Source organism: Pogonomyrmex barbatus, unplaced genomic scaffold, assembly GCF_055798465.1.
Source record: "Pogonomyrmex barbatus isolate J1 unplaced genomic scaffold, ASM5579846v1 scaffold11, whole genome shotgun sequence".
Classification (NCBI taxonomy): domain Eukaryota; kingdom Metazoa; phylum Arthropoda; class Insecta; order Hymenoptera; family Formicidae; genus Pogonomyrmex; species Pogonomyrmex barbatus.
Genome location: NW_028297107.1, coordinates 1,282,207 through 1,305,289, shown reverse-complemented (window position 1 = coordinate 1,305,289; position 23,083 = coordinate 1,282,207). Strand labels below are relative to the sequence as shown.

The 23,083-nt window shown below is 41.9% G+C and overlaps 2 protein-coding genes across 6 annotated transcripts in view; one reads left to right on the top strand and one right to left on the bottom strand.

Annotated features, from left to right (window-relative positions):
• Window positions 1-742: 742 nt before the first annotated feature.
• On the bottom strand, window positions 743-7,842 carry metro (membrane palmitoylated protein 7-like protein metro). 5 transcript variants are annotated; one of them, XM_011638295.3, is made up of 11 exons: window positions 7,700-7,842; window positions 6,537-6,823; window positions 6,193-6,324; window positions 5,691-5,717; window positions 4,364-4,531; window positions 4,160-4,231; window positions 3,973-4,097; window positions 3,739-3,863; window positions 2,853-3,152; window positions 2,175-2,518; window positions 743-1,987 (listed from the first exon to the last, which is right to left on the bottom strand). In XM_011638295.3, the coding sequence occupies exons 1-11, from the start codon at window positions 7,740-7,742 to the stop codon at window positions 1,811-1,813; spliced, it is 1,800 nt and encodes a 599-aa protein (XP_011636597.2). In that variant the 5' UTR covers window positions 7,743-7,842; the 3' UTR covers window positions 743-1,810. The 5 variants fall into 5 exon arrangements, with proteins under 5 accessions (XP_011636597.2, XP_011636600.2, XP_088927460.1 ...); XM_011638298.3 differs by having other exon boundaries at window positions 2,853-3,029; XM_089071334.1 differs by lacking the exon at window positions 7,700-7,842 and adding an exon at window positions 7,047-7,299.
• Window positions 7,843-10,046: 2,204 nt separating this feature from the next.
• Window positions 10,047-23,083, top strand: part of LOC105422703 (protein bric-a-brac 1) — a 368,722-nt gene continuing 355,685 nt past the window's right edge. Inside the window, exons 1-2 of the mRNA XM_089071328.1 lie at window positions 10,047-10,206; window positions 11,613-11,667. The gene's annotated coding sequence lies outside the window, so the exon portion shown is untranslated. The remainder of the gene's footprint in view (window positions 10,207-11,612; window positions 11,668-23,083) is intronic.

The following is a 23,083-nucleotide window of genomic DNA, read 5'->3' as shown; positions in this document are numbered from 1 at the left end:
GAGAATCAAAAACTTAATTTACAAGAAAGTATTTTCAATCGAATAAAAATATACTTGAAGTCTTTACGCTGTCGATTATTAATCTTGAATCATTCAAAACTTAAATGAATGATTAAAAGCCGATTGCAAAAGTGAAGTCGGTTTGAAGATTCTAACGGTTGCCTGAACAATTGTCTCTTTTTAGATAATTAGAGGTGAACGGTATTACCGAATAAGCGCATCTTCGTCGAGTTGTGTCACACAATGCGTGTGTCGGAAGTCCACTGATGCCAATTGTGCCTAGGCCACTTATTTTTGCGCAAAGCCACGTCTCGTATCCGTGTAACTTTTTTGCGCCGGATCGCCGACCGGGTTAGCCTGTCGCTCATTTGACACTGACCTTGGAAGTAATGAACGCAGAAAGAAACTGCTACGCGAAGTTAAGGCACGTGAAACACGTCAGCTGTCCATCAACGGACTCACACGAAGGCCTTTCCTATTTTATTCGGCAGGCGCGAAATTTCTCGGAAGATGTTTTTCTCGGTATAATATTTCGGAGGTGGCCCACTCTCATATTTGTAATTTACTTGAGTGATTGAAAGACACAGATGTGTACGCCCTCTGCAATAGTTATATCACGTACGTTACGCGAGAATATGCGAATTAACGTTAATTATGGATAATAATAGATAATTAAATTCTCTTCTTCACACAGATTAGGACATCTAGAACGTAAAAGGGGCTGGGTTGTCTTAATTGCACATTCAAAGTTTAATAGTATATTTCGATAACATGCAGAGTTTACATCAAAGATGAAATTATGCAATGTTGATAGAGTCGATCAACTCGATACAGCTGTTTCCTTTCTCATATCGGCATCCCATTGTCATGGAAAAGAATAAAATAAAATAGCAAATGTCGTGATAATGCTGTTCGAGTGGAAAATACAATAAGTACAGTGGGGCGACCGTCTGGCGGCCGCATTCTAAGTACAATACTTATTTGGCAACAATTAACAACAATCGAGATCAAAGATCGTCCACGGTGGCGCAATAACCATTTTGCGAGCGTCGAGTCTAAGGTATGCGAGATTCCCGTGGTCTTAAAACTGGAATTTCACGATAAATTTCAATTTATCGGTAGATTGTACAGAAGAGATTCGCGAACGAGATTAAAGAAATCATATCGCTTCCTCCTCTTGATTTCCTCCGCGCGATATGAAATCTCTCGCCGCTAATGAAGCTTTTGGCAGTAGGGATTCTAAGATTAAGAGTGGAGTGTGTCGCTGAGACACGTTGGTATCATAGTTATACGGAAAACAAGGACTATTGAACGTCGAGGGATGAAGGAGAGAAGGAGGGAAGGACGATTTTGAACCACTTGAAGCGTAATCTTCAAAATTACTTTAACATCTTGTAATTAACTTTCTCTTAATCGAAAAGTACGATTGCGTTCCTTTCGCGATCGATGAATCGTCACGTGCAAGCCGACAACGATCACTGGGAACGAACGTACGGCATCTGATAATAGAAAATTTTATTTAACTCGTTTTCGAAACCGATAAAGATTCGCTCGAGATACGAAATTTCTAGGTAGTGTAAAAGACGCGGTAACACTCTAGGTGGTAAATTGAAATCCGATGGGATGACGGACAAGAAGTGCGTCCTTTGAGGGACATCCTTCGCGGTGGTAGAAGCAAAGTGTCGTCGAGCATCGTGAGAAAGGCTCAATCTCGTCAAAATCCGCGATGAATAGTCGTCTCTAACAACAAAACTCTTCTCTTCCGCTTCTCCTTTCGGACGCTTTTGTTCCTCAAATCTTAAAGATCACTTTACTGAACCCACGAAGCTGGTACCCAAAGCGGCTCAGACTCCACTCGATGAATTGCGTTGACTAGTTGTTCGAATGCCATGGAAAGATCAGCATTCACAATTACCTCGTCGAAAAGATGAGAGTAAAGGAATTCTATCCTTTCCGCACTGTGCAGTATCTCGTGGAATTCCTCATCCTATGGTATAAAAGCGATGATAAAATAGTCTTGTTCTCTTTTATTATAAGCGCAAAAATGTTTAAATATATCAAAAGCTGGCGAATAAAAAATTAAATAATCAAATTTAAGAAACGATAAATTTATAATAAAAATGATAAAATTATTTTTGGCTATTTCTGGGATGAATATAAAATTTTTAATTTACCGTAAAGCCTCGAGAATTGCTTTCGTCAAAGGTCGATCTCGCTCGGGCCTCGTTTCTGGTTTCTTTCAATACTTCGAACGTCGGCGGTTTTATATATATGATATACGGCCTAAGTTGTGGTGTCCTGAGCATCTTAAGAGCTTGATAATGAGGGTTCAAGAGGCAAACATATCCGGCATTTACGAGCGAGCTAACGCTCTCGGAGCTGGTACCATACAGATTCCCTTTGTATTCGCCGTACTCGATGAACTTTCCAGCCTCGAGCTCTTCCTCCATTTTTTCTCGAGTCACAAAATGATATTCCTTGCCGTTTACTTCGCCTGGTCGCGGCGGCCTAGACGTATCTAATAAAACAATTGCTTTGTTTAAAAAGAATATTAGATTGATAAATTAATATTTTTTATTAATATAATGTTTCCATTTATCATTATGTATAGATTATTTGCTTTTTTAATAGCATTGCTTTTTACCAAATATTTCTTATTCAGTTTTTCTATTTTACAAATCTCTTCATTCACACAGAATGTTGATTTAATAAAATTTTCATTACGGAAAACGGAATTTATTTATTATTCTTCCTTGGTTAAGATTCAGTTTTAAAATATGTGTAAATTTAATTTTTCTTTAAGCTAATCTTTTGTCTTCATCGGTTATTAATGAGCTTCTTGGTAAACTCACAAGGAACCGGAGTCTTGTACTTTTCGGTGTCGGTCGCCATGAGTCGTCTCTTCAGCTCGTTTCTGCCGACTCCTGGTGGCCCGATGAGAACCACCGGCCGGTAGAGGCCTGGTCTAGGGTAGAGTTTCGCGACTTCTTCGTAGGTCGGTACCTCTTCCCGATCGAAGTCGTCGTTCTCTGCAGCGTCATACATGATTTTTTTAGTTTTAGTTCCCTGCAAGTTGCACTTTGTAGGCGAGGCGTGCAAAGAGGTAGGACGGGGGCACAATATGTGCAAAGGCACTGGAACAGAACACAAGCCTAACCGACGGTTAGGTCGTCAGGCCATTCATTCGTTAAAGAAGCGCAGCCAAGATTAGCTTACCGAATTAACGGGTAACTGAATTAACGGGTCCACCTCGGACGCAACTCTGTCGCGTCAACACAATTGATCGATTCTAAAGTATACTCGAGGTGGTTCACTAATGAACAAAAATTCATTATGCAACATCGCTACTTTTACGCCAATATTAGTGATAAGCTTTCCATTAACAACACCAGCCTTGAAACATAGCATTCTCGGAGCATATTGGCATTTCGCACGGTAATCGAAGATTCTCCCATCCGTCTAAACAATTATATATTTGGAGAGATTTTGAAATGAATTTCTTGTTAGAAATATGTGCCCGAATAAAAGCAAAATTATGTCGATATACTCCGAGCATCTATCCACTACTTCGATAATTTTAGTAATTGCGGATTTCGTGCAACATTGATCGATATGTATATATCTGCCTCTAACAATATGTAAACATTGAACATTGGATGATGTTACGTGACTCGATGAATAATTGCAAAATGAAAAGAAATGAGTTATTGAACCGAATAGACAAACCCATCGACGTACTTATATTGTCTTCATCTGTCTTCCCATTTCCTTTCCTTTCGAGGAGAATCCTGCGCTCTTGAAGAGCTCTACTGGGGATCAAGCCTGCTCTCATATTTCGATCGCCTTCTCGCCTGGCTTGCCACCTTTATTTAACCAATATCATTATAATTTGCCGCAAATATATTCAGATTTTATATATATATATATATATATATATATATATATATAATGGTTAACAACGCGCTATTTTACCAATAAATGTCGTCTTGACTGACAATATGTAGAACATCACCCTTGACGAAATCTAATCCGGCTTCCCTGCAAGGAATGTAGGGATCATCGGCCGCCACATATGAAAAATGTGCTCTCACGCGAACCTAAAATATTCAATATAATTGTCGTAAATATTTAATTGATGTTCACAGCTATCAGGTTTTACCTTGCTCTCTCTGACTCCGCTCTTGCTATCCGCGGGCACTATTTTGAAAGTGATTGTCCCTTCCGAATTTTGCTAAAAAAGAATTTGTCAATGTCAAATTTGTGCTAGAACTTTTAATAGTGATCATTTGTTTAAAAATATAAAACTCTACATGGTTCTACTAAATTATTTGATGGTAGTGGTATGGAAAAGTGTTTGGCTTACCAATATGTGTAGAACGAAACTAGGTGTCTTTCCCTCGACACTGATACCGTTGACTTCGCAAACTTCATCACCAACGTGGATGAGACCGGATCTGTCGGCCGCACCTCCGTGCATTATCCGCGCGATCACGATCTTGCCGGTGACTTCGCAGGTTTTTATGGTCGCCCCCTAATGTCAAGGTGTAAAGTCTAATATTGTCATTGCGTTGCATCGCGCGCGAACGCGTACTAGGGAGCGCCTTCTTTCTCTTTTTTAAAAAAAAAAAATGGTAGGTAAAGATAAAAATGTCTCCTCGTGGAAGGGCAAACGCGGGGCATGATATTAAAATTCAAAGATAGGCGCGCACCCGTCGATTTTCGTGCGATCGATCATCGAAATTGTGCAGTGCAAAAATAGACGAGTTGCGCGCTGTGACGATGAATATCCAAAAGATGTAAAGATGTCTACAATGTTTGATCTTTCAGTTATTAAAACTCACGAATCTTTTAAATCTCCTTTGGAATTTCATGTTGCTCGGAGTGCCTTTTTATTTCCCCGTTTCTCGTGGTAAACGAAAAGACATTCCAAACGGTTCGCAAAAGAAATTTCTCGAAGATCAAATCACATCTCGAGAAACATCACATACCGTGAAATGTGATTACCCATGTTATGTAATTATGATTATTTGAAGGAAAAAAACGCAATAAATGCTGTTTCAGTGCGTTTTTTTTTTTTTTTTTTGGATAAAAGATAATTTTATCAAATGTATCTTTCGAGTCAAATATCCGCAAAAAGATAATTTTATTTCACAGTACTTCAAATACAAGTCATGCAGGTTAATAACAACAAATACAAGGATTGATGTATGTACATGATTTTATTTACAAAGCAAAAACATAAAAGAACAACTCAACAAAACATATGTAATGGACGCAACAGAGGCAAACAGCAAAATCAACAAACTTGTGTAGGGAAGGGAAGGATACGTTTCATTTACAATTCATGTTATATCTTGTGTGATCATCGTAACCAGAAAGGGATGACTAGAGATCTATGCAAAAGCAGGGGATTGAAACCGGTTTAATTTTGATCTTGATCTTGATCTGGATTCAGAGATCCAGAGATTTCTGACTGTTCACAATTTCTGTTACCGCTTTGCGCCCATATATGCGGCAACGGAAGTTACTCGCTCGAGAAAATTGTACCAGTTTCGATCCTGACGCTGAAAGCGAGCGGCGAAATGAAAAGAATGACGATGAAGGTAGTACAGGGTAGTTTCGTACGACGTAAAGTCAGGTGTTCATCACAGGTGCATGAGCACATGTTTTATGGAATTCAGGCGACTTACCACGATCGGTTCAACGCCGGCGTCGCCCTTCGAAGCAAGTTTGACGATGAAAGAAACACGTTATTACTCTTGGTATTATTCTTTCCTTCGCATTCGTGAGGCTACTCATTACTCTCGGAGGATTGCTTTTTTCTTTTTTTTTTTTTTTCAAAGTGTCAAAGTACAAGCTACATAAATACGTGATCCGCCTGCCTACGCCGATACTGGGGAGCTCTCCACGCGTCTCATGCAAGTCGACGCGAAATATACAACCAATGTATGGGCGGAAAAACGAATCTTTAACGCTCTGGCAAACAAAAGTAATCTACCTTTAACTTTTCCCCCTTTTCCCTTATGGCTTGTTCAAAACGTAAATGCGTACACTTGGACGTTACTACTTAATCGACAATTAAGCTTTCTCTCCCTCTTACGCTTTTGCTCACACTCTTGGGTTAATTGAGTGAAAGACGCTCAGAAAGATACCGTTATTACAAATGTCGACTCAACGATCGATCTGACGTACCAGGGGCTCGTTCGATTTCACCAGCTGGACGATCTTCACCGTTTCCTCGTCCTCGTCTACCTCCAGCGGGATGTCTGGCAGCCTCGGGTAGTAGTCCTTTTGCGCCACCGCATCATGGGCACAAAGGAGACCCTTCAATAAAAACAGATTATGAGTACTCTCAAAAAAATTAATTTCTTTAAATGTAAAGAAACATCAATAAAAGTTAATAAAAAGAAGCGAATATTAGCGAGGAACATTTAGCTTTTTATTTTGCTACAAGAGAAAGAAGGAATATTTTTTAAAATAAGCTAAAAAATTAGATTATTATACAAGATATTCTAGATCTGTTCATATTATCTTACCTGGATATGTGGTTTCTGCAGTAGATGGAATAGCTCCTTGCAGTCGGGCGAAATATGCGTTTTCGTTGACAACAAGTCGAGAACCTCAATGTCGATATCCATCGAGTTTGAGAGTACAGGAAAGAATTTGTCATCCTTAACATTGTTGAGAATTTTATTATGAATGTTAACTAGAGCGTTTAATTCCTTGGACTGCAATAGCTCACTGAGAAATCCGAATTCCTCCTCGGTACAGCTGGGTATTTCCGACTTGTTCTCCTCCAGCGAGTTCAACAACTTGGACAACGCTGGAATAATGAGAAACGAATGAAATTTTGTTAAATATATATAAAACAAAGAGTGTAAATCCGCCGTAATGGAAAAGATTATTTATAAAACAAATGAAAAATGAAGTAACTTTAAAAAATCCTCGTTTCACTTTTTTAATTGAATCTAATAATTTATTTCGCTTTATATAAGCGTCGATGTAAAGTGTAACGTTTATTATTAGAACTGAATTGAACTCATTACGTTCTCCATAATTAAACGGGAAAGTACTAAAATTGGAAGCAGCGTAATGAACTCTCTTTCTCTTTCTCTCTGTAATTATTTTAATTTATAGACGGTGATTTCTCGTGACATCGATAGCCGATCGATTCACGATTCATTTTTTAAACGCGGATCACTCGCGTCCGAGGCCTCCTTTCCACTCAGCAAATTGGAGCACACGGAAATATGCGGCCGTGTGGTTGAAGTATCCGCTAAAGCGACGTGTTCTCTAGTCAGGATTATATCAGAAGACCCCGTTATTACCCGCGATCGCGTTTATTTACTCTGCCGCGTTTACCCTCGCTCTATATTTATAACATGCAACGCTCGCGCTCGACGTAAGTTTTATTAATATGTGTGTTTGAAGAGTATTCACACGTACACATACACACATACACACATGTTACGTATCGGATTATGCTTCGCAACTTGCTCCAATAATTCTTTTCTCTTGCAAAACAACGGCAGCCCTTATCGACACGCCGCCACAATGGTCAACTTTGTCGAAATCACCCACGTCGCTTCAAAGCACCATCAACCCCTTATCTCGACGCGCCGTACGCGAAATACGTGAAAACAATTCTCGACGACGAATCGAAAGTGACCAGGCCACCCTCCACCTGCTGCCAACTTACCGGGGTCCCAGTTAACGTTTTCCATGACGACCGCCGCTGTCATAATTCACACTCGGTACCTCGCACTCCCGAGGTGAGAATGACGTGGGCGTCGCGACGCTCGGCGTCCGTTTCAAGCGACGAGTATCAGAGACGACGATAGCGCGATCCGGGTCGGCGTATTTCCGTCGGTGTCAACCGCTGCGCTGTCGCCGCCGCCCCGACGATCCTCCCGACGACGATGCTGTCCCGTTGCTGTTGCTGCTGCTGCTGCTGCTGCTGCTGCTGCTGCCGCTTCTTCACGTCGACGTGTCGCGTTCGCGCCGTCTGGAGTATCGTTATCATAGCGAGAATAATCCGTTACGTAAGCAGCCTGTCACTCGACACGGGGTAGGATGACCGCCACCGGATTGGCCTGCCTTCCCTGCCCCGTGCGACTCCTCGACATAGCACGCTCTTCTTTCTCTCTCTTTTCTTTTCTTCCCCTCTTCGTTCTCTCTCCCCCTTCTGTTTATAAAATCTACTCCGGAATCCGATGCGCTCGCCGAAAACGCACTCTCACGCGTTCAACGAAGCACCGACGAACCTTCACCCCGTAGACGATCCATCCTGCACTAATGCACCCCCGACGAGAGGGTTTCTACGTTACTTGCGTACTTCAGACGCGGCGTTACCGGTGCCATGTTGAAAGCCACCGCGAGACAATGCGCTCCGCGCACCCTTCGTCGGCCACTGCTCCGTTCCGACTCGCCCGACAGCATCGTCGTTCTTTCTCGCTCTTCCTCCGATTTGCGTGGACAGAAAGAGACGGATGACTCATCGAAACTCGACCCTACCTTCGGTGCAGGGACCCTAGCTTCATGCAGGGACGGCCTGTCGGTCGAAAATTTGATCATCTCAAAGCGAATCTTCTTCTTTTGTGGAATCATTTTTCGGATGCTCGTAATTCGAGTATAATAAAATAAAATAATATAATAAAAACAGCGCATATATAGAGAATTAACGAGTTGTGTCCAATTTTTATAGAAGCAAAAGGTAATTTTGCAGTACGTGTAAGGGACAAATATAAAAAATAAATTTTTACATAAAATTGAACAAATAAAACACTTAAGATTGCGTGATTAATTATTATAATAATTACAACAGAATATGCCATATATATATATATATATATGCAAAGTTTGAGCAAGAATAGACAAATTTTAGAAAATATGGATGCAGAGCGAAATAGAATAAGTTAAATTTCTTGCAAGGAATATTTGAACAAATTTGAGTGAAGCATAAAATGCATTACATTAATAATTTTGTACTATTTAATAAAAAAATATTAAATAATATACCCAAAATTATAATTAATTATAAGTAATAATTACAAGAAAATATGCTTTGTATATACAAAATTCCAACAAAAAATATAGAAACTATACAAAAATCGGATGTAAGATTAGATAGAATTAGCCGAATTATTTAAACACAAGATGTTTGCACATGCGTATAGATTGTATAATATATATTTGAATTAATAACATTTTTCAAACATAAAAATTCAATAAATAATATTAAAAGCCGTGAGATAGATTATACAACAATTAAAACAAAATTATACTCTATATACATAAAACTTCAGCAAGAAATATAAGAATTTTATCAATACGGGGATAAGATAGGATTAATTTCAAGTTTATTCTTTGAACATAGAATATATGGAGTGTAATGTACATTTAGATTAATAATCTCGCTTATCTTGCAAGAAATATGTATATTTTCAAATTTGTTTATTGCAGCTCCAGCTATCCCAAATCAAAAGCCGCGCAGCTTTACATAACTATAATTATACAGACAAGCCGTCATAATAGGTATATGGCGCCATCTACTAACGGTCAGCAAAATCGAACCTGATGTAATTCAGCGTTGACCGATAATAAACAATATTGCATTATATTAATAATATTAATTAATGCTTCATTGAATTAAACTATCTGATCACGCAGATCTTCACTGCGCTGCTGAGAATCAAAACCTCATCGAGATACAATCTCGCGTTTCTATTTTTCGTCTTTCGTTGTCAAGTTGTCCATGAATAGACTTATTTTTTTTTCATTTCATGAATGAAAATGTAGAAATATTAGCGCGATATTTTACCAATGGGTGAGCAAAGGCTCCAGAAATTTGATGCTTGGCGCGCGCTTTCGTCAGTGCTGAAAATCACGCGTAACGCTTCGCGCGATTGTAAAGGAAGAGAGAAAGAGGGCGATACGGAGAGAAGGAGAGAGCGAGAAGGAGCGCTCCTCTTGAAGTTGCCTTGCGGCATCGCGACGGCGGCGCCGCGTCGCGTCGCGTCGCGTCGCACCGCGTCGCGGCGCCACCGTCGCCGTGTATACATGCAGTTGTCTGTACGTGAAACATCTCGTCGCACGCTTCCCGCGGGCCGTATCACCCGTTTGATTTTTCACGGAGTTTACACGCGGCAAATCGCGCCGCGCCGCTTCCCACGGCCCGACTGATCCGAGTCGATCCCCCAAGTTTCGGTAAGCCCGCCGGTTTCACTCTACTTTCCGCCGCGCGAATCGCCGTTTGACATGGCGTGTGTTGACACACGCGCCGCGAGCGAGCGAGCGTGTGCGCCCGCACGCGCGCGCGCGCGCGCACACACGCCGTCCGATTTTCGCGAGCGAACGTACATTATCAAATCGACAACGCACGCGCGTGGCGATTCCGTCCGAACGGACGCCGGCAGCGAGAAAAAAATCACGGCGATCTCCGCCGATGCGGCACGTCGCTGCGGCCGGGAGATCCACAAGTGGTTGCGTCGCGACGTGCGCGCGCACACACAGGCGTGGGTGCGTGCGTGAATGCGCGAAGGAATGCATCCTTGTATGTGTGTACGCGTGTGTGCATGTATGCGGTGGCGGCGACGACGAAACGTCACGCCGCGACGCAGGCCGCGCCGCGACGCGACGTTCCCGAGAGGATCGGTCGCCAGTTCAGTGTACAGGGCCGCATCCAAAACGTTTCTGCAAAGCGGAATGAAAAGTCTTTGGCGTAAAGAAAAGAAAGTTTTCCGATAAACAGCTAACAGCGATGTTATGATTTCCCATTCGACAATATAAGCAATAATTAATATAGCACATATAGGCTCTTACATTGTTTAGTAGAAAATTATAATATTGATTAATATTATAATATGGATGTAATGTTGCTGTTAGTTGATGTTTATCGGGGTCTCATGTCGGTTTTGTTTGTTTTTACTTCGAAAAAGACGCGACAATTTCTCTTTGTAAATATTCTGTGCAAAAAATCAAATTCCTTGCTCTAATAATTTAGAAAGAAACCAAAGAAACGATCGATCAATACAATCGTTTTTCTTTTATTAGTCTTAGTGTTAAATTATTATCAACTTTGTTTGAAATTCAATAATTGGGACTAATTAAATGGATCGAATAGATTAAAAAGATATGCTAAGTTATTCTCCTAGCGTGGAACATTATCTTCTTTCGTGACTTATACAGTTTAATCTTTTATGTAGAGAAAGAGAGAGAAGAACACTATGTATCTTTTACTCGACGATAGTTTGGGAAATCATAAATTTCAGATTACTGACACAACCACGAAGCATAAGAATAAATACAATTAATCTTTTTATTTTTAAACACATCGAAATCAAAGTTATATTTATTTTCGAAACACATTTTTCTTTTAAATTCGGAGAAAGAAGCAAAGAGAGCTCGAAAGTGTATTTCGCGAGGCTGTGAAATATAATATTTTTTCTCTTGCAGCGAATTTACTCTTCCACTTTTTACAAAGCTGTAATGTAACATGTGACATTTGTAAATAAATCGTGTGCATCCGATGATTGATAAGGCGTTGTTGATTCAAAACATCCTCCGAATTTCCCTGCATTTTTATTTACGAAGATCTTTTTCCATTGTTGCAGACGCCTCTTCGCACATTTCCGCACACCTCCCACTTCTTTTTCATTCATCGTTTTGGTAAGCCCGATATTTTATTTATTTTCTCCGCCAGTCTTACCCGTATATTTCTTTTTTTTTTTCTTTTTTATTTATCTATTTGTCAGCGTCAGTTATATTTTTCACGGCTATCTCCCAGTTTTACACACGTCTGTTTTGTACATTGAAGGTGACATCATTTTCTTGTTTACGTGTTTGTATCGATGAGAGAAAATAGCGGACCAGTTGCAAAAAATAGCTTGATCGTCTGCGTTACCGCGCAACGTCGAAATCAGAAATGTAGCTCGCGTTTCAGCTGAAAGATGTCGCCATCAGTTCCGCGCCGGCACGTGCGTTTAAGCTATCGGCTTCCGGAATCAGAGGCACATTTGAAGGATAGTAGGAACATCCTATAATTAATTCGCTTTACATAGAAGATATAATTATTATTAATAATTCTAACTAATTTCGGCATTTATTATTTACGCGTCGTAAATTCGAACGATATCATCATCGTGGCCGAGTCAGCTGAATCAATAAGAATAATCGCGTAATTTTGCGGGATTGGTAGAATAAATTTTAAGAAACTTATTATAGTCGTAAAGATAGTCGTGTTTTCGCATTGGTCGAGTGATAATATTAAATTTGCAAAAAGCGAGTTACGATGGGCAAGCGTATTCGTGCCGGTGATATCGAGAGAGAGAGAGAGAGAGAGAGACAGATGACACTTTCAAACGTACGGCAAATCAAATTTATACGCAAAACACGATTCATTGTTAAAAATGCGCCGTCCGTTTCCGGCGTTGCTATAGAAAATATCGCGATATTAAAATCCAAACAAAAATATCGACGTTCGCCGACCGTACGGGAACACCGAGTTCATTCGTACGGTCGGCGAACGTCGCGAATAAAGGGTGCATTCTGCCCGGCCCTTCCGTCGACGTAGGAGAAGGACGGCGGACGAAAAATAAAACTCCGCGACACGATCGCGAAAAATTAAATCGCGTTATTTACACGGTGTCCGCGTTATTTCATCGCGGACGAGCGCGGACGAGTATCGAGACCTCGGCAAACATTTTTGGCGCCCTTTCAGGTGAATTAGCGGAAACGGCCGCGACTTTTTTCGCGCGCGTTCCCGTCGTCGGGAATATTTCACAAAAATTTTTCCACAGCGCGGAAGACAGTCCAGAACCGACCATCGAACATTTCACAAGCGGGATACAACGATAGCGAGGGGGTGACAGCGGGCACGGGGGGAGGACACAAGAGGGGGGAAGGGATTGAGAGAACATACGGGGGTTGGGCACGTGTCAGGCGAGTGTTTTACTAGCCTTAATTTCGTGTGCTTTCGTAGCCAATATGTCGGGGCAGTAAATTCCAAACTTTCCGCCCGGCTTCGCGCGTTTCGGCATTGCGCGTTTTTGCGATCGCGGTTTTAACGACCCCCACCCCCCCCCCCCCCCTACCCCTATCGCCTGTACCGCCCCGTCCCGTACCGCCACTCCCTTTCGAGTTATACGGAGGTCCGAGGAAAAGCTGCCGGATATTAATTTTGTAAATAACGAACTTCCGGCGTCGACGAGAAACTTTACACACCCCTTCCGTCGCGTTTCGTCCCTCTCGTCGTTGGTCCCTCTTGCAGGGGAGAGGACGGACAGAAGGGTAGAGGAGGAGGAGGAGGAGGAGGAGGAGGAGGACGAGGAGGAGGGACTTTGCCGTATCGTTACAACTACGGGAGCGCGTATCTCACCGGCGAGCCACGGAAATTTTTCCAGGCGAGGCGGCACTTGCAAAACAATTACGAATCGTCGCTATTTCCTTCCGCCATTGTGCGACTCGGGGGCCCGTGAAAGGAGGGCCGAACTTTGAAATTCATTGCGCACCATTGTACGCGACCGCCCTTATTTCGGGGCGAGAAGGGAAACGGTGTGAGAGGGGTGGAGGCGCGCACTACGACGCACTAAAAATGAATAAGACAGGGCGATTAAATATTCGCCGAGCACCGCCGAGTACAAAAATTCACGTCGGCCCCGTACACACATACGCACACACGCACACGCATATGCAGACATAGAGAAAGGGGAGAAGGAACGCGGCGAGAGGGGCGGGAGAGAGGAGAGTGAGACCGAAGAGGAGGAGAGAGAGAGAGAGAGAGAGAGAGGAGAGAGAGAGAGAGAGCCGTGAATCGATTGAACCAACATAAACGGTGGAGGACTAATAAAAAAAAAACAGTAATTTACTTACTAAAACATAAAGCCACGTCCGTGGCCGGCGAAGGAAGGCAAACACATTAAACATTTAGAGAGCATAATAACCCGCGGCATACGTAATACGGCTGGCGCCCTTTTCAGCGATAGCCATGAATAATGTACACACGCCAAGGTATGACGTAGGCTCGCGCGCTAGACTTGTGTGTATTTCACGGCGAGGTAGATCGACCGACCGGGCTATTTCCAATAACCGGCACCGCGCGCCGGCAACGCTATCGCGCTATCAGACCGCGCTTGGCGAGCGTAAGACCAACGCGAGAAGGCCGGGGGTGGGAAGGGAAGAGCCGACACACCGAGCCCTCTTTGTGTGTCTCCGCTTCCGTCGATTGTCGTCGTCGATGCTCGTCGCCGCTCGCGCCACTTTGGCCTATCTGTTTTACGCGAGTTAGCTCTCGAAATAGAGTTATCAGGGAAACCGTCGAATAGGGTCGTGGGGTGCGGTGTATGTGTCTCGTGCTAAAAACTCACCTGACTTACTTCCATTTGTTCGAACTCGTCCCCGTTTAATCTGACGGTCGTCAAAAGACGGGAAGACCGGACTAAGACGTAAGACCGGATTGTAATAGGGGTAACTCTTCTGCATCGGAGGAAAATCTGATATTATTAAATTAATATAAAATATATTTTAAGAAATATATTTTTTACGAATATAAGGTTATTTTAATAAAATAGATTTGGATCCAATGTCTTTAATAATAATAATATCCTAAATAGATCCGCGAGCCAACAAATATTTTTTTTTCACATTAGATATGAATAAATAAATAAATAAATTTTTCCTTATATATTACACATGTTTCTTTTTCCTTTTTTTGATGATAAATTGGAAAATTTTTGTATAAGAGATTTGACTCTCTGGTACATACTTTTATATACGAATTTTTTAAACAATTCAGTAGCTTTACGAAAAAAGCCTTCTTATCTTTTCTTACTTGAATAAAACACACACACACACACATACACACACACACACACAGAGCACATTATCGAATGCAAAAAAAAAAGTAATACATAAGAGGATAAATATTTGCATTATTTCAGATTAATTTACGATTGCACTTTTAATTAAAGTTAATGCATGACGATCCTCGATCTAAAAATCACGCTGAGATTTCTGTCTGAATGTGCAATTCGAAATAATCGCTTATTAACGAGCTCGCGAGAAGTATACTGGCGATTAGCGGCGACGATTAGCAGCATACGAGTTGTCACGGAATTACTAGCGCGAATCGCCGGAGGGGAGGGGGGGGGGTCACGGCGATTTGTACATCGTATCGGCGACGTATGCGCGACAATGGCAAAGTAATGAAGTCCGCATTCCAAGCTATCTGGAGCGTAGAATGACAAAACAATAAATCGCTTATCGCCGCCGTGACCGGTGGAGTTCGCGTGCCGTCTCTGCCTCGCCGTCGGTCGTTCCTCGCTGCGACGTAAAGCGACTCGCCCCGTAATTCGCATAGACGCAACACGCCGCGATAAGGGCTTCGCCGCCGCTTAGAGCTGCGACGTGCCGTCTACACGAAAATTAAATTTCACATAGTCGAGCGCTTAGTTCTGTGATCGAACAGAGTTCGTGAAAAGGAAATGAAAATCGATGAGATTTTTAGTGATTTTTTTTTTTAGTGAGTATTAGGTGACATTTTGCGACTGTTAAGTAATTTGACATTTAGATATTTAATTAAATAAATTTACTTGCCATCTTGAAACATCTCAGCTTTGTTATCGTTCATAATTGGATCATAAAAGCATTTTGTTTTAAATAAGTACTGTAAGTTGATAAGGTTAACATCATAATCTCGGTTAAAAACACATGTAGAAAGAAAAAGGGCTAGATTTGCCACAATGTCGACATGTCGTTATTCATCAGCGTCTGTTCGCATTATTCATCAGTCATTGATCTTATCTGTCGTCTACTTTTTGCTAATCGTAATTATAGTTTTACCTTTACAACTACATTCTGTATACGAAAGGATAGCTGGAAAATGATATCTTTCTATCTTCACCCCTCTATCCTCAGAGACAACCTCTTATATAAATAATGTAAAGTCATGTCTATTGAAAAAAGTGCCAATGATAGACCTCGGAATTACAGTCGATTCACGAATGATTTAATTAGACGTGAATGATTTTCTTATTCTATTCGCGTAAAAGCGTAGAAAAATCGCGATGTGTCATGCTGAGATATACAATAATCATATCTATCAAATAATTTTGATGAAAGCAAAGAGTTCCCAAAATTATAGTCGATCGATAGATTTAAGAGCTAATTTCATTAGGACCGATGATTTTCTCATTTCCGTAAAAATGCGAAGGAACTCTCCATGTCATCCTGAAACATATACAATAATCATATCTATTAGAAAACTCTAGTAAAAATGGAGTTTCCAAAATTGTGGTCGACTGACGAACGATTTAATTAGGAGCGATGATTTTCTCATTTGTGCAAGCGTGAGGGAATCGACGTGTGACGTTAAAATATGCATAATAGTTATATACAGGGTGTCTACGGATGCGTTGGTCAATTAGGAATCGATCTTTCCTTGGGGAGCTGCAGTAGTGCGGAGAACTTGGAACACCCTTGAGACATCAGAGAATTCTAACGCATGTAAAATTTATAAAACCATCGTCGGCTGACTGATAACTTAATTATGGCGACGCTGAATCATTACTTTCGCCGATGAAAATCACGATTGAATTTATCCGATCCGTGGAGGGGATTTTTAAAAAGAGAGTCTCGAGATTTCCACGCAATTAAGAATATTTATTTCCGCGGACGGCGCGCGCGCGCGCGCAAGGCTCGTCGCTTGCACGAAGACAAACGCGGGAAAAACAGCTCGCGATGTTTCCGGCGACGGACAATACGAGCGGAATTCTTCGGACGTTCAACAAATGCGGCGGGGGCAGCCGCGTATTATTCAAAATCATTGTGAGTACCGACGCTGTTGATAAAATATACCACGGTGCGGCTCGTGGAAACAGGCCGCGATAAGGATAACTAAGGAAACGAATGGAGGCTCGCTCGAGGCCGATAAGAACCGCGTGATTTAATCCGGAACGAGTTTACCGTTCGTGAAATGAAATGAAAAAAAGGTAAAAGGAAAAGAAAAGAAACGCGGCCGCACGTAAATGAATTGCAAATGGCAGCGAATGCTCGTTTGCACTCGTTGTAATTATGTGCATTGAACGGCGTTCGTGTTTGCAAAGTCGATTTGCGAATTTCGAAATTGTGCGTATCGGAACCCCTTCCGCTTTGGGATATAATTAGGAGGGAGGGGGAGGGGGAGGGATTTCAAAATTGAAAAGATATTTTTAAGAAAAAAATCGATTGTCTCGATTGTCGAAGAATTTGATATGAAATTAACGTGAGTCTCTCTGATATGACTTGTGCAACAACTAAAACTATAAAATTGACGGGGCAATCTCGCAAATTTCTCTCGAATACCAATAGTTTACACCGTCATTATTCGCCGCTAATTGTATTTTCCGGATAATCCGGATTTGCACTGATTGACGTTAGAGTTGGAGTATAAATTTACCGAAAAAGCCAGGGAATATCATTGCCGATCGCGTACTCTCGCGCGATCATTTTGACACGCTCTCCTATATCCAGTTTGCCCCGTGGTGTCGTCGCCGAAAACGTCGCGCCCTGGGCGCCGGATTCGTTGGTTGACGAAGGGGCACCCGACCAGCGCAAACCCGGATCCATTCCGAAAAGCGGGGCAAAACGCGAGAGCGAGCGCGGTGCCCGATAAATCGCCGTCCTCGTCCTACGGGGGACCGCGAGGGGAGGATTAGGGGAGCAGGCGGATATCGCCATAAAGGCCAGCTCAAAAGTCAATCAAGCGGGCCGAATTACGTCGAAAAGCGCGGCGGGGCGCGAGAGCGTGGGCGCTCGCGCGCTCGCGCGAGCTCCGATATACAACAAAATGAAAGCTATCAGAGGTGACAATCCGCGGACGACAAATCAGCGTGTATATTTAATGCCCGTGGTGCCACCCCCGCCCCCGGAAAAGCCCCCGACGCCCGACGTGGAACAGTTTTCCCTCTCTTTCCCTCTCGTTCGTTATCCTTCTCCATTGATATCTCTCTTCTATCTATCTATCTGTCCGTTTCATCTCCCTCTTGATCTCTCCCGCTCTCTATCTCTCCATCTTTCCCCTCTCTGTCATTCTCTACATCTCTCTCTCTCTCTCTCTCTCTCTCTCTCTCTCTCTCTCTCTCTCTTTCTGGTCGACCCTCCGCTCCCTTGGCTCCGCCACCCCATCGTTCTCGCTCCCGCATCATCACGTTGTTGCTCTCGGATATGTCACTATGCTACCGACATAACCAACCCGCGCTCTTCTCTCTTTGCTCCTCTTCTCGCGTACTCGCTCACTGTTGGAAACACCCTCTTCGCCGCACTTCCCCACTGCGTTATTTGCAACGTGTCGTACGCTCGCGCACCCCCGCGATCTAGCGCAATCAGTGCTATTATATTAATATTTATGCCAACCCCTTCCCCCTTCTGTTGCCTCGTCACATTCTCTCGCGTTTTCTCTCGCTCTTGCCATCAGCGATGCCTCGCGGTGGAAAAGCCAATCGAAAACAAATCCACTGAACAGCCATCTCCCTAAACTGCTCGACATTTCCGCTTGTTGATCCTCATCGATCGAAAGATATATTGACAGATCTGAAGAATAAATCGACGATGATGACAGGATATTTTCTTTATAGCCGATTGTGATCTACCGATCCATTCAATTTTCACCATAACACATCGCAATTTGCGATCCGGTAAATGTGAAGAATGTCCAAAAGCCATACAAAATATTGATAATTCTTCTGAAAGAAAATTAATGAGTTTTTTGACTAAATATATAGGAAGATATATATTCTTGATGAAGAAATTATATAATACTAGTAATTTTTATAGTAATATGTATATAATGTTATATAAACTTTGATATTATAGTTTCTTCATCACAAGAATATGAATCTTCTATATATCTAGACAAAAAAATTATCTTTCTGAAGAATTATCAGTGTTTTGCATGGCTTTTGACATTTTCCATATCTACTAAATTGCAGATTGCGATGGTTAGTAGAAAAAATTGATGAATGGATCGGTGGATTTAAAGAGAAAATTAATTTTATATTTGACAGATATTTATATTTGACAATTCGACCTTCGGCATTGCAAGTATATAACAAAGTGGCGAAAAATAATATTATTTTAAAAAGAGAAGAAAAAAAAATATATATAGGAATATGTTGTACTTTTTTTCCTGAAAATTTTATCTGTGAGATTTTAAAATAAATGTTCAAATACATACGAGCGGAGGCATGAGGACACAATTGTAACGTTGTCTCACTCTATAGATATGATAGATATGCAATATTATTGCAATTATAATTCTGCAATACCGGTATAATGTTGCGATATGAATGTACGTCACGGCATAAGATCATATAATAGTGGCATGCAGGCAATAACAATTATCCGAGAATACTAATTAAAATTATTGAAATTTATTGAAATTACCACGTTGCCGTGCGACATAAGAAACGCTCATGCGGCACAAAGCACTCGTATTAGCTCGCGACATTACTTAAAATTACCAGGTTGCGCTCTTGATAGATAGCAGCAATTATACGGGTTGTCCCAGGTTCGCCGTCTGCCCCTTTAATAATAGATTCGTCGAACTTGCAGTCAATGCTCTTGCTGCGAATTTAAGATTTAAGAAGACAATAAATTTTATATTCAGACATTTTATATGTGACAATTCAATCTTTAAAATTGTAAGCATTTAATCAAGTGACGATGATTAATATTATTTTTAAAAATATTTAGATTGAAACTTAAGATATTTAATTAAAATTTGTCCGTTTGCACTGAATCTGATTTCGAATTATCAAGAGAGGGACGGTAAGTTTAGAACATACTATACACGCGTGAGAAGCCACGTCTGAATGCGACGGTAATATTTAACACTGAAAACGAAATAGTGGAGCGGCTCGCCGACGATCAGATTGTGAAATCGTAGGAGTTTCGCGACGAGAGACGTTTCATGGTCGAGTAATCTCGCGGGAAAATCAGAGCTGGGTGATTTAAGTGCGAGATCGGAGGATTACTTTTCACGGAAGACGATTTTCGCTTCGGCGCGATAGTTAAATAAAAATCCCAAGGAGCTAATATTTACCCTCTCGGCACAATATTTTATATAATATATTCATTAGCCTTGCTCGGAGAGGCGACCCATTTACGTACTATGTAAATGTATGCGCGATAGATTCGATTGTATGTAAATAGTAATAGGAACTCCGGTCCTTTGCATAACACTGGGCGTTAACACACTTCTAGCTTTCCATGCGCGAAGACGATTATTATTTGATTTACATAAAAAGCGAGGACGCGTTTTTCATTGGCGTAGAGAGATCGCCGAGGAGCGATGAGAAAGGCGCCTTCCATGCGCTGTAATGTTACAACACTATAGCCGCGGAAACGACCGGAAGCTTCTACGCGATATTCATGGAGTGTTCGTTGATTGTAAAATCAGAATAATGATTTTAGCAATCGGCATTATTCCGAGAGCCTTTAATAATATATTCTATCAAAATATTCCCTGCGAAAATTGATTGGTTTAGATTCCACTGTGAATTACAATCCCCTTCCTCAAATCAGCCGGAGAGATACGCTCCGTTATTTATTTTGTTCTTTTAAAACTTTTAATTCAGGAGAACTTTCTCATTTTCAAGTTAAATAATTTTATAATTGTGCTTAAATTTCACAAAAGAAAACTCGATTTGAAATTTGTCAAGGTATACTCTTGCGAGTTTAAATTTTATACAGTTCTTACGTTAAATGGAAGATAGTTCATCGAGAATGAATAACGCTTTCGTAAAAGCGCTGCGATACGCAATTTCTTTCAGCCACGACAGCCTCCGCTTTATCGAAAATGACACGATCGCGCGATTCGAGACAAGTAGCTGGGGAGTTATTAAAGCGATATTGTATCCAATCCTCACGGCTCGATTGGCCCGCGGAGAAGGTTTCCCGATGTCGGTTTACGAGCGATTACGCATTTCTCGAGCTCGTCGAGTCTCAGCCGAGCCGATCAGCCGCGAAACCGCGACAACTTTCTCACTGCGAAATCGAATTCATCCGAGATATTCAGAAGCGGATTCACGCCCTATGGGAATCAAGGGCTCGAAACGCGAGGGGCGACTACGGAGCGTGTCCCTCCGGATAGAAAATTTGCGACCCGCCTGACAGATGCGCCACTCGTCTACCCCGCGGGCGGGTTTTTCTAAATTTCCTATTGGTCAACTAGATCGGGGATAGATATTGTAATCGCCTCTCTTAACCGAGTAATCGCTCTTTATCTCTGGGGCCTGCCGACCACCCCTGCTGACGTCGCCACCCATCGTGTTTCACCCTTGATGTTACTGCCGGCGACATCACGCCGTTCGATGTAAGCCAGAAACACCCTTCGGCACTTTGCCGACTAATATTTATTGCCGTGCTACGGATACGGTTTGTTTTAGCGATTGCAGATTCGCGCTGTCGCCCATACTTTGTCTTTTTATCCCGTTTCAAAACAAAAAAAAAAAAAAAGAGAATTTTTGAAGAATAACTTTGTGAGAGTTACGCGCGTAAGGCATTCTACATATATTTACTGTTTTTCGTCGTTTATTTAAACGTTTTTTTAAACGCCAAAATTGATCGCAATCTCATCGACATTGATGATTTTAATCTCGTGTTCTTGACGAAATATTTATATTAATGTCGGCAAAAGAAAAAGCAATCAATTTATTATATTTTACTGAATTTCACGACACATATTTTAATGTTAGTTTGCTTGTTATTGTTATAACAATATTTGTCGCGTGAAATGAGATTTGCCGCTTCGTAATTCGGATGAAGCATAACTTGACTGTCGATAGTATAATTTTCGAGACACTTGTTCTCCAATTTGTCCGGAGCTCGTTGACATTTTGAATGCCGATTGCCAGCCCTTTCCTGAGCGCCCCGACCCCCGACTGAGCAAAAATCAGTACCTACTGCGAATTGCAGGTTAGATTACGACGGGCGGCGACGGGGCGCAGCCGTCGATCGAAATCGCATTTCCGGAGGTACGAATTGGCTGCCCGGGGGGTGCCTGCTGCCCCACGCTCGATGCTCTCGGACCTGCCGAAATTCGATTGGGCACGTTGTTAGAAGGATAACCGTGAATTTCGTGGCACGCGCGCGACATACGTGCTCCGAACGATTCGTAGGATTTGATGCGGCAGAATGTAGAAAGGCGGAACAGTTGCTCCTAAGATTGGCCAAATTTTCCGTTATATCACTATCGTTTATTCGGGGGACGCGTTAATTGCAGTATTCAAAATGACACGATCATATGTATACCTGTAATTCGAATTATCAATTCCTTGACAATTTTGCCGAGCAATTTTTTAAGACTATTTTTGCGCAATTTGAATTCAATAGTAATTATTTTATAAAATCATGGCAATTGCAATGGTATTGAATGGCAATTTTTTTGCAGTTTTACTTTGAATTGTTCGAATAGAATTAAATTTGCAGAAACATTGTATTAGAATCTGGATTGTAATGTTTTAATTATTATAGAAGAAATGTAAAAAAAATGCTAAAAGAATCTTCTTCGTTAAAGTTTCAGTGAATTAAAGGAAAGTGTTTGTATATATTTGATCTATATCAATAGGCAATAGCACTGCAGCTGCGCCGTAAGACAAATTATTCCTACATCTCGGAGAAAGTGCAAAGAAACGAAGGAGGAACTTTCCTCGCGTGATCATCCGAGAGCACTTCAGCGAGACGTTCCTCGACCCCACGGCCTAACCCGCGAATCTACTCGCCGTCTACACCGATAAAAAGAGAAAAAAAATTTCTTGAGGAGACGAGAGAAGAAGAGAGAGAGAGAGGAAGGGGTCGCGCGCAAAACCGCGAGCGGTCGATCGTGGCCGAACTTTTTTCGCGGAACGTTCGAAACGATCTCTCTCTCACGATTTCCTCCTGTGGAGGAGGATCGCGGGCTCGTCGAGCGATACGCGGTAATTCGTACGTGGCCGTATACGATAAATGCGAGAAGGAAGAGCTATGCCACTCTTCTAGGTGCTCTCACGAAGACAGTCCTCCACCTCCCCGCCCCACTCCCCTTCCCTTCCTTCCCCTCCCGCTTTCGCTC

Coding starts and splice junctions, on each gene's coding strand:
- metro (XM_011638295.3), bottom strand. CDS start 7,742: ATGACAGCGGCGGTCGTCATGGAAAACGTTAACTGGGACCCCG. Junction 4,098..4,159: donor GCGGAGTCAGAGAGAGCAAG/GTAAAACCTGAT, acceptor TGAATATTTTAG/GTTCGCGTGAGAGCACATTT. Junction 3,153..3,738: donor GACAGATGAAGACAATATAA/GTACGTCGATGG, acceptor ACCGTCGGTTAG/GCTTGTGTTCTGTTCCAGTG.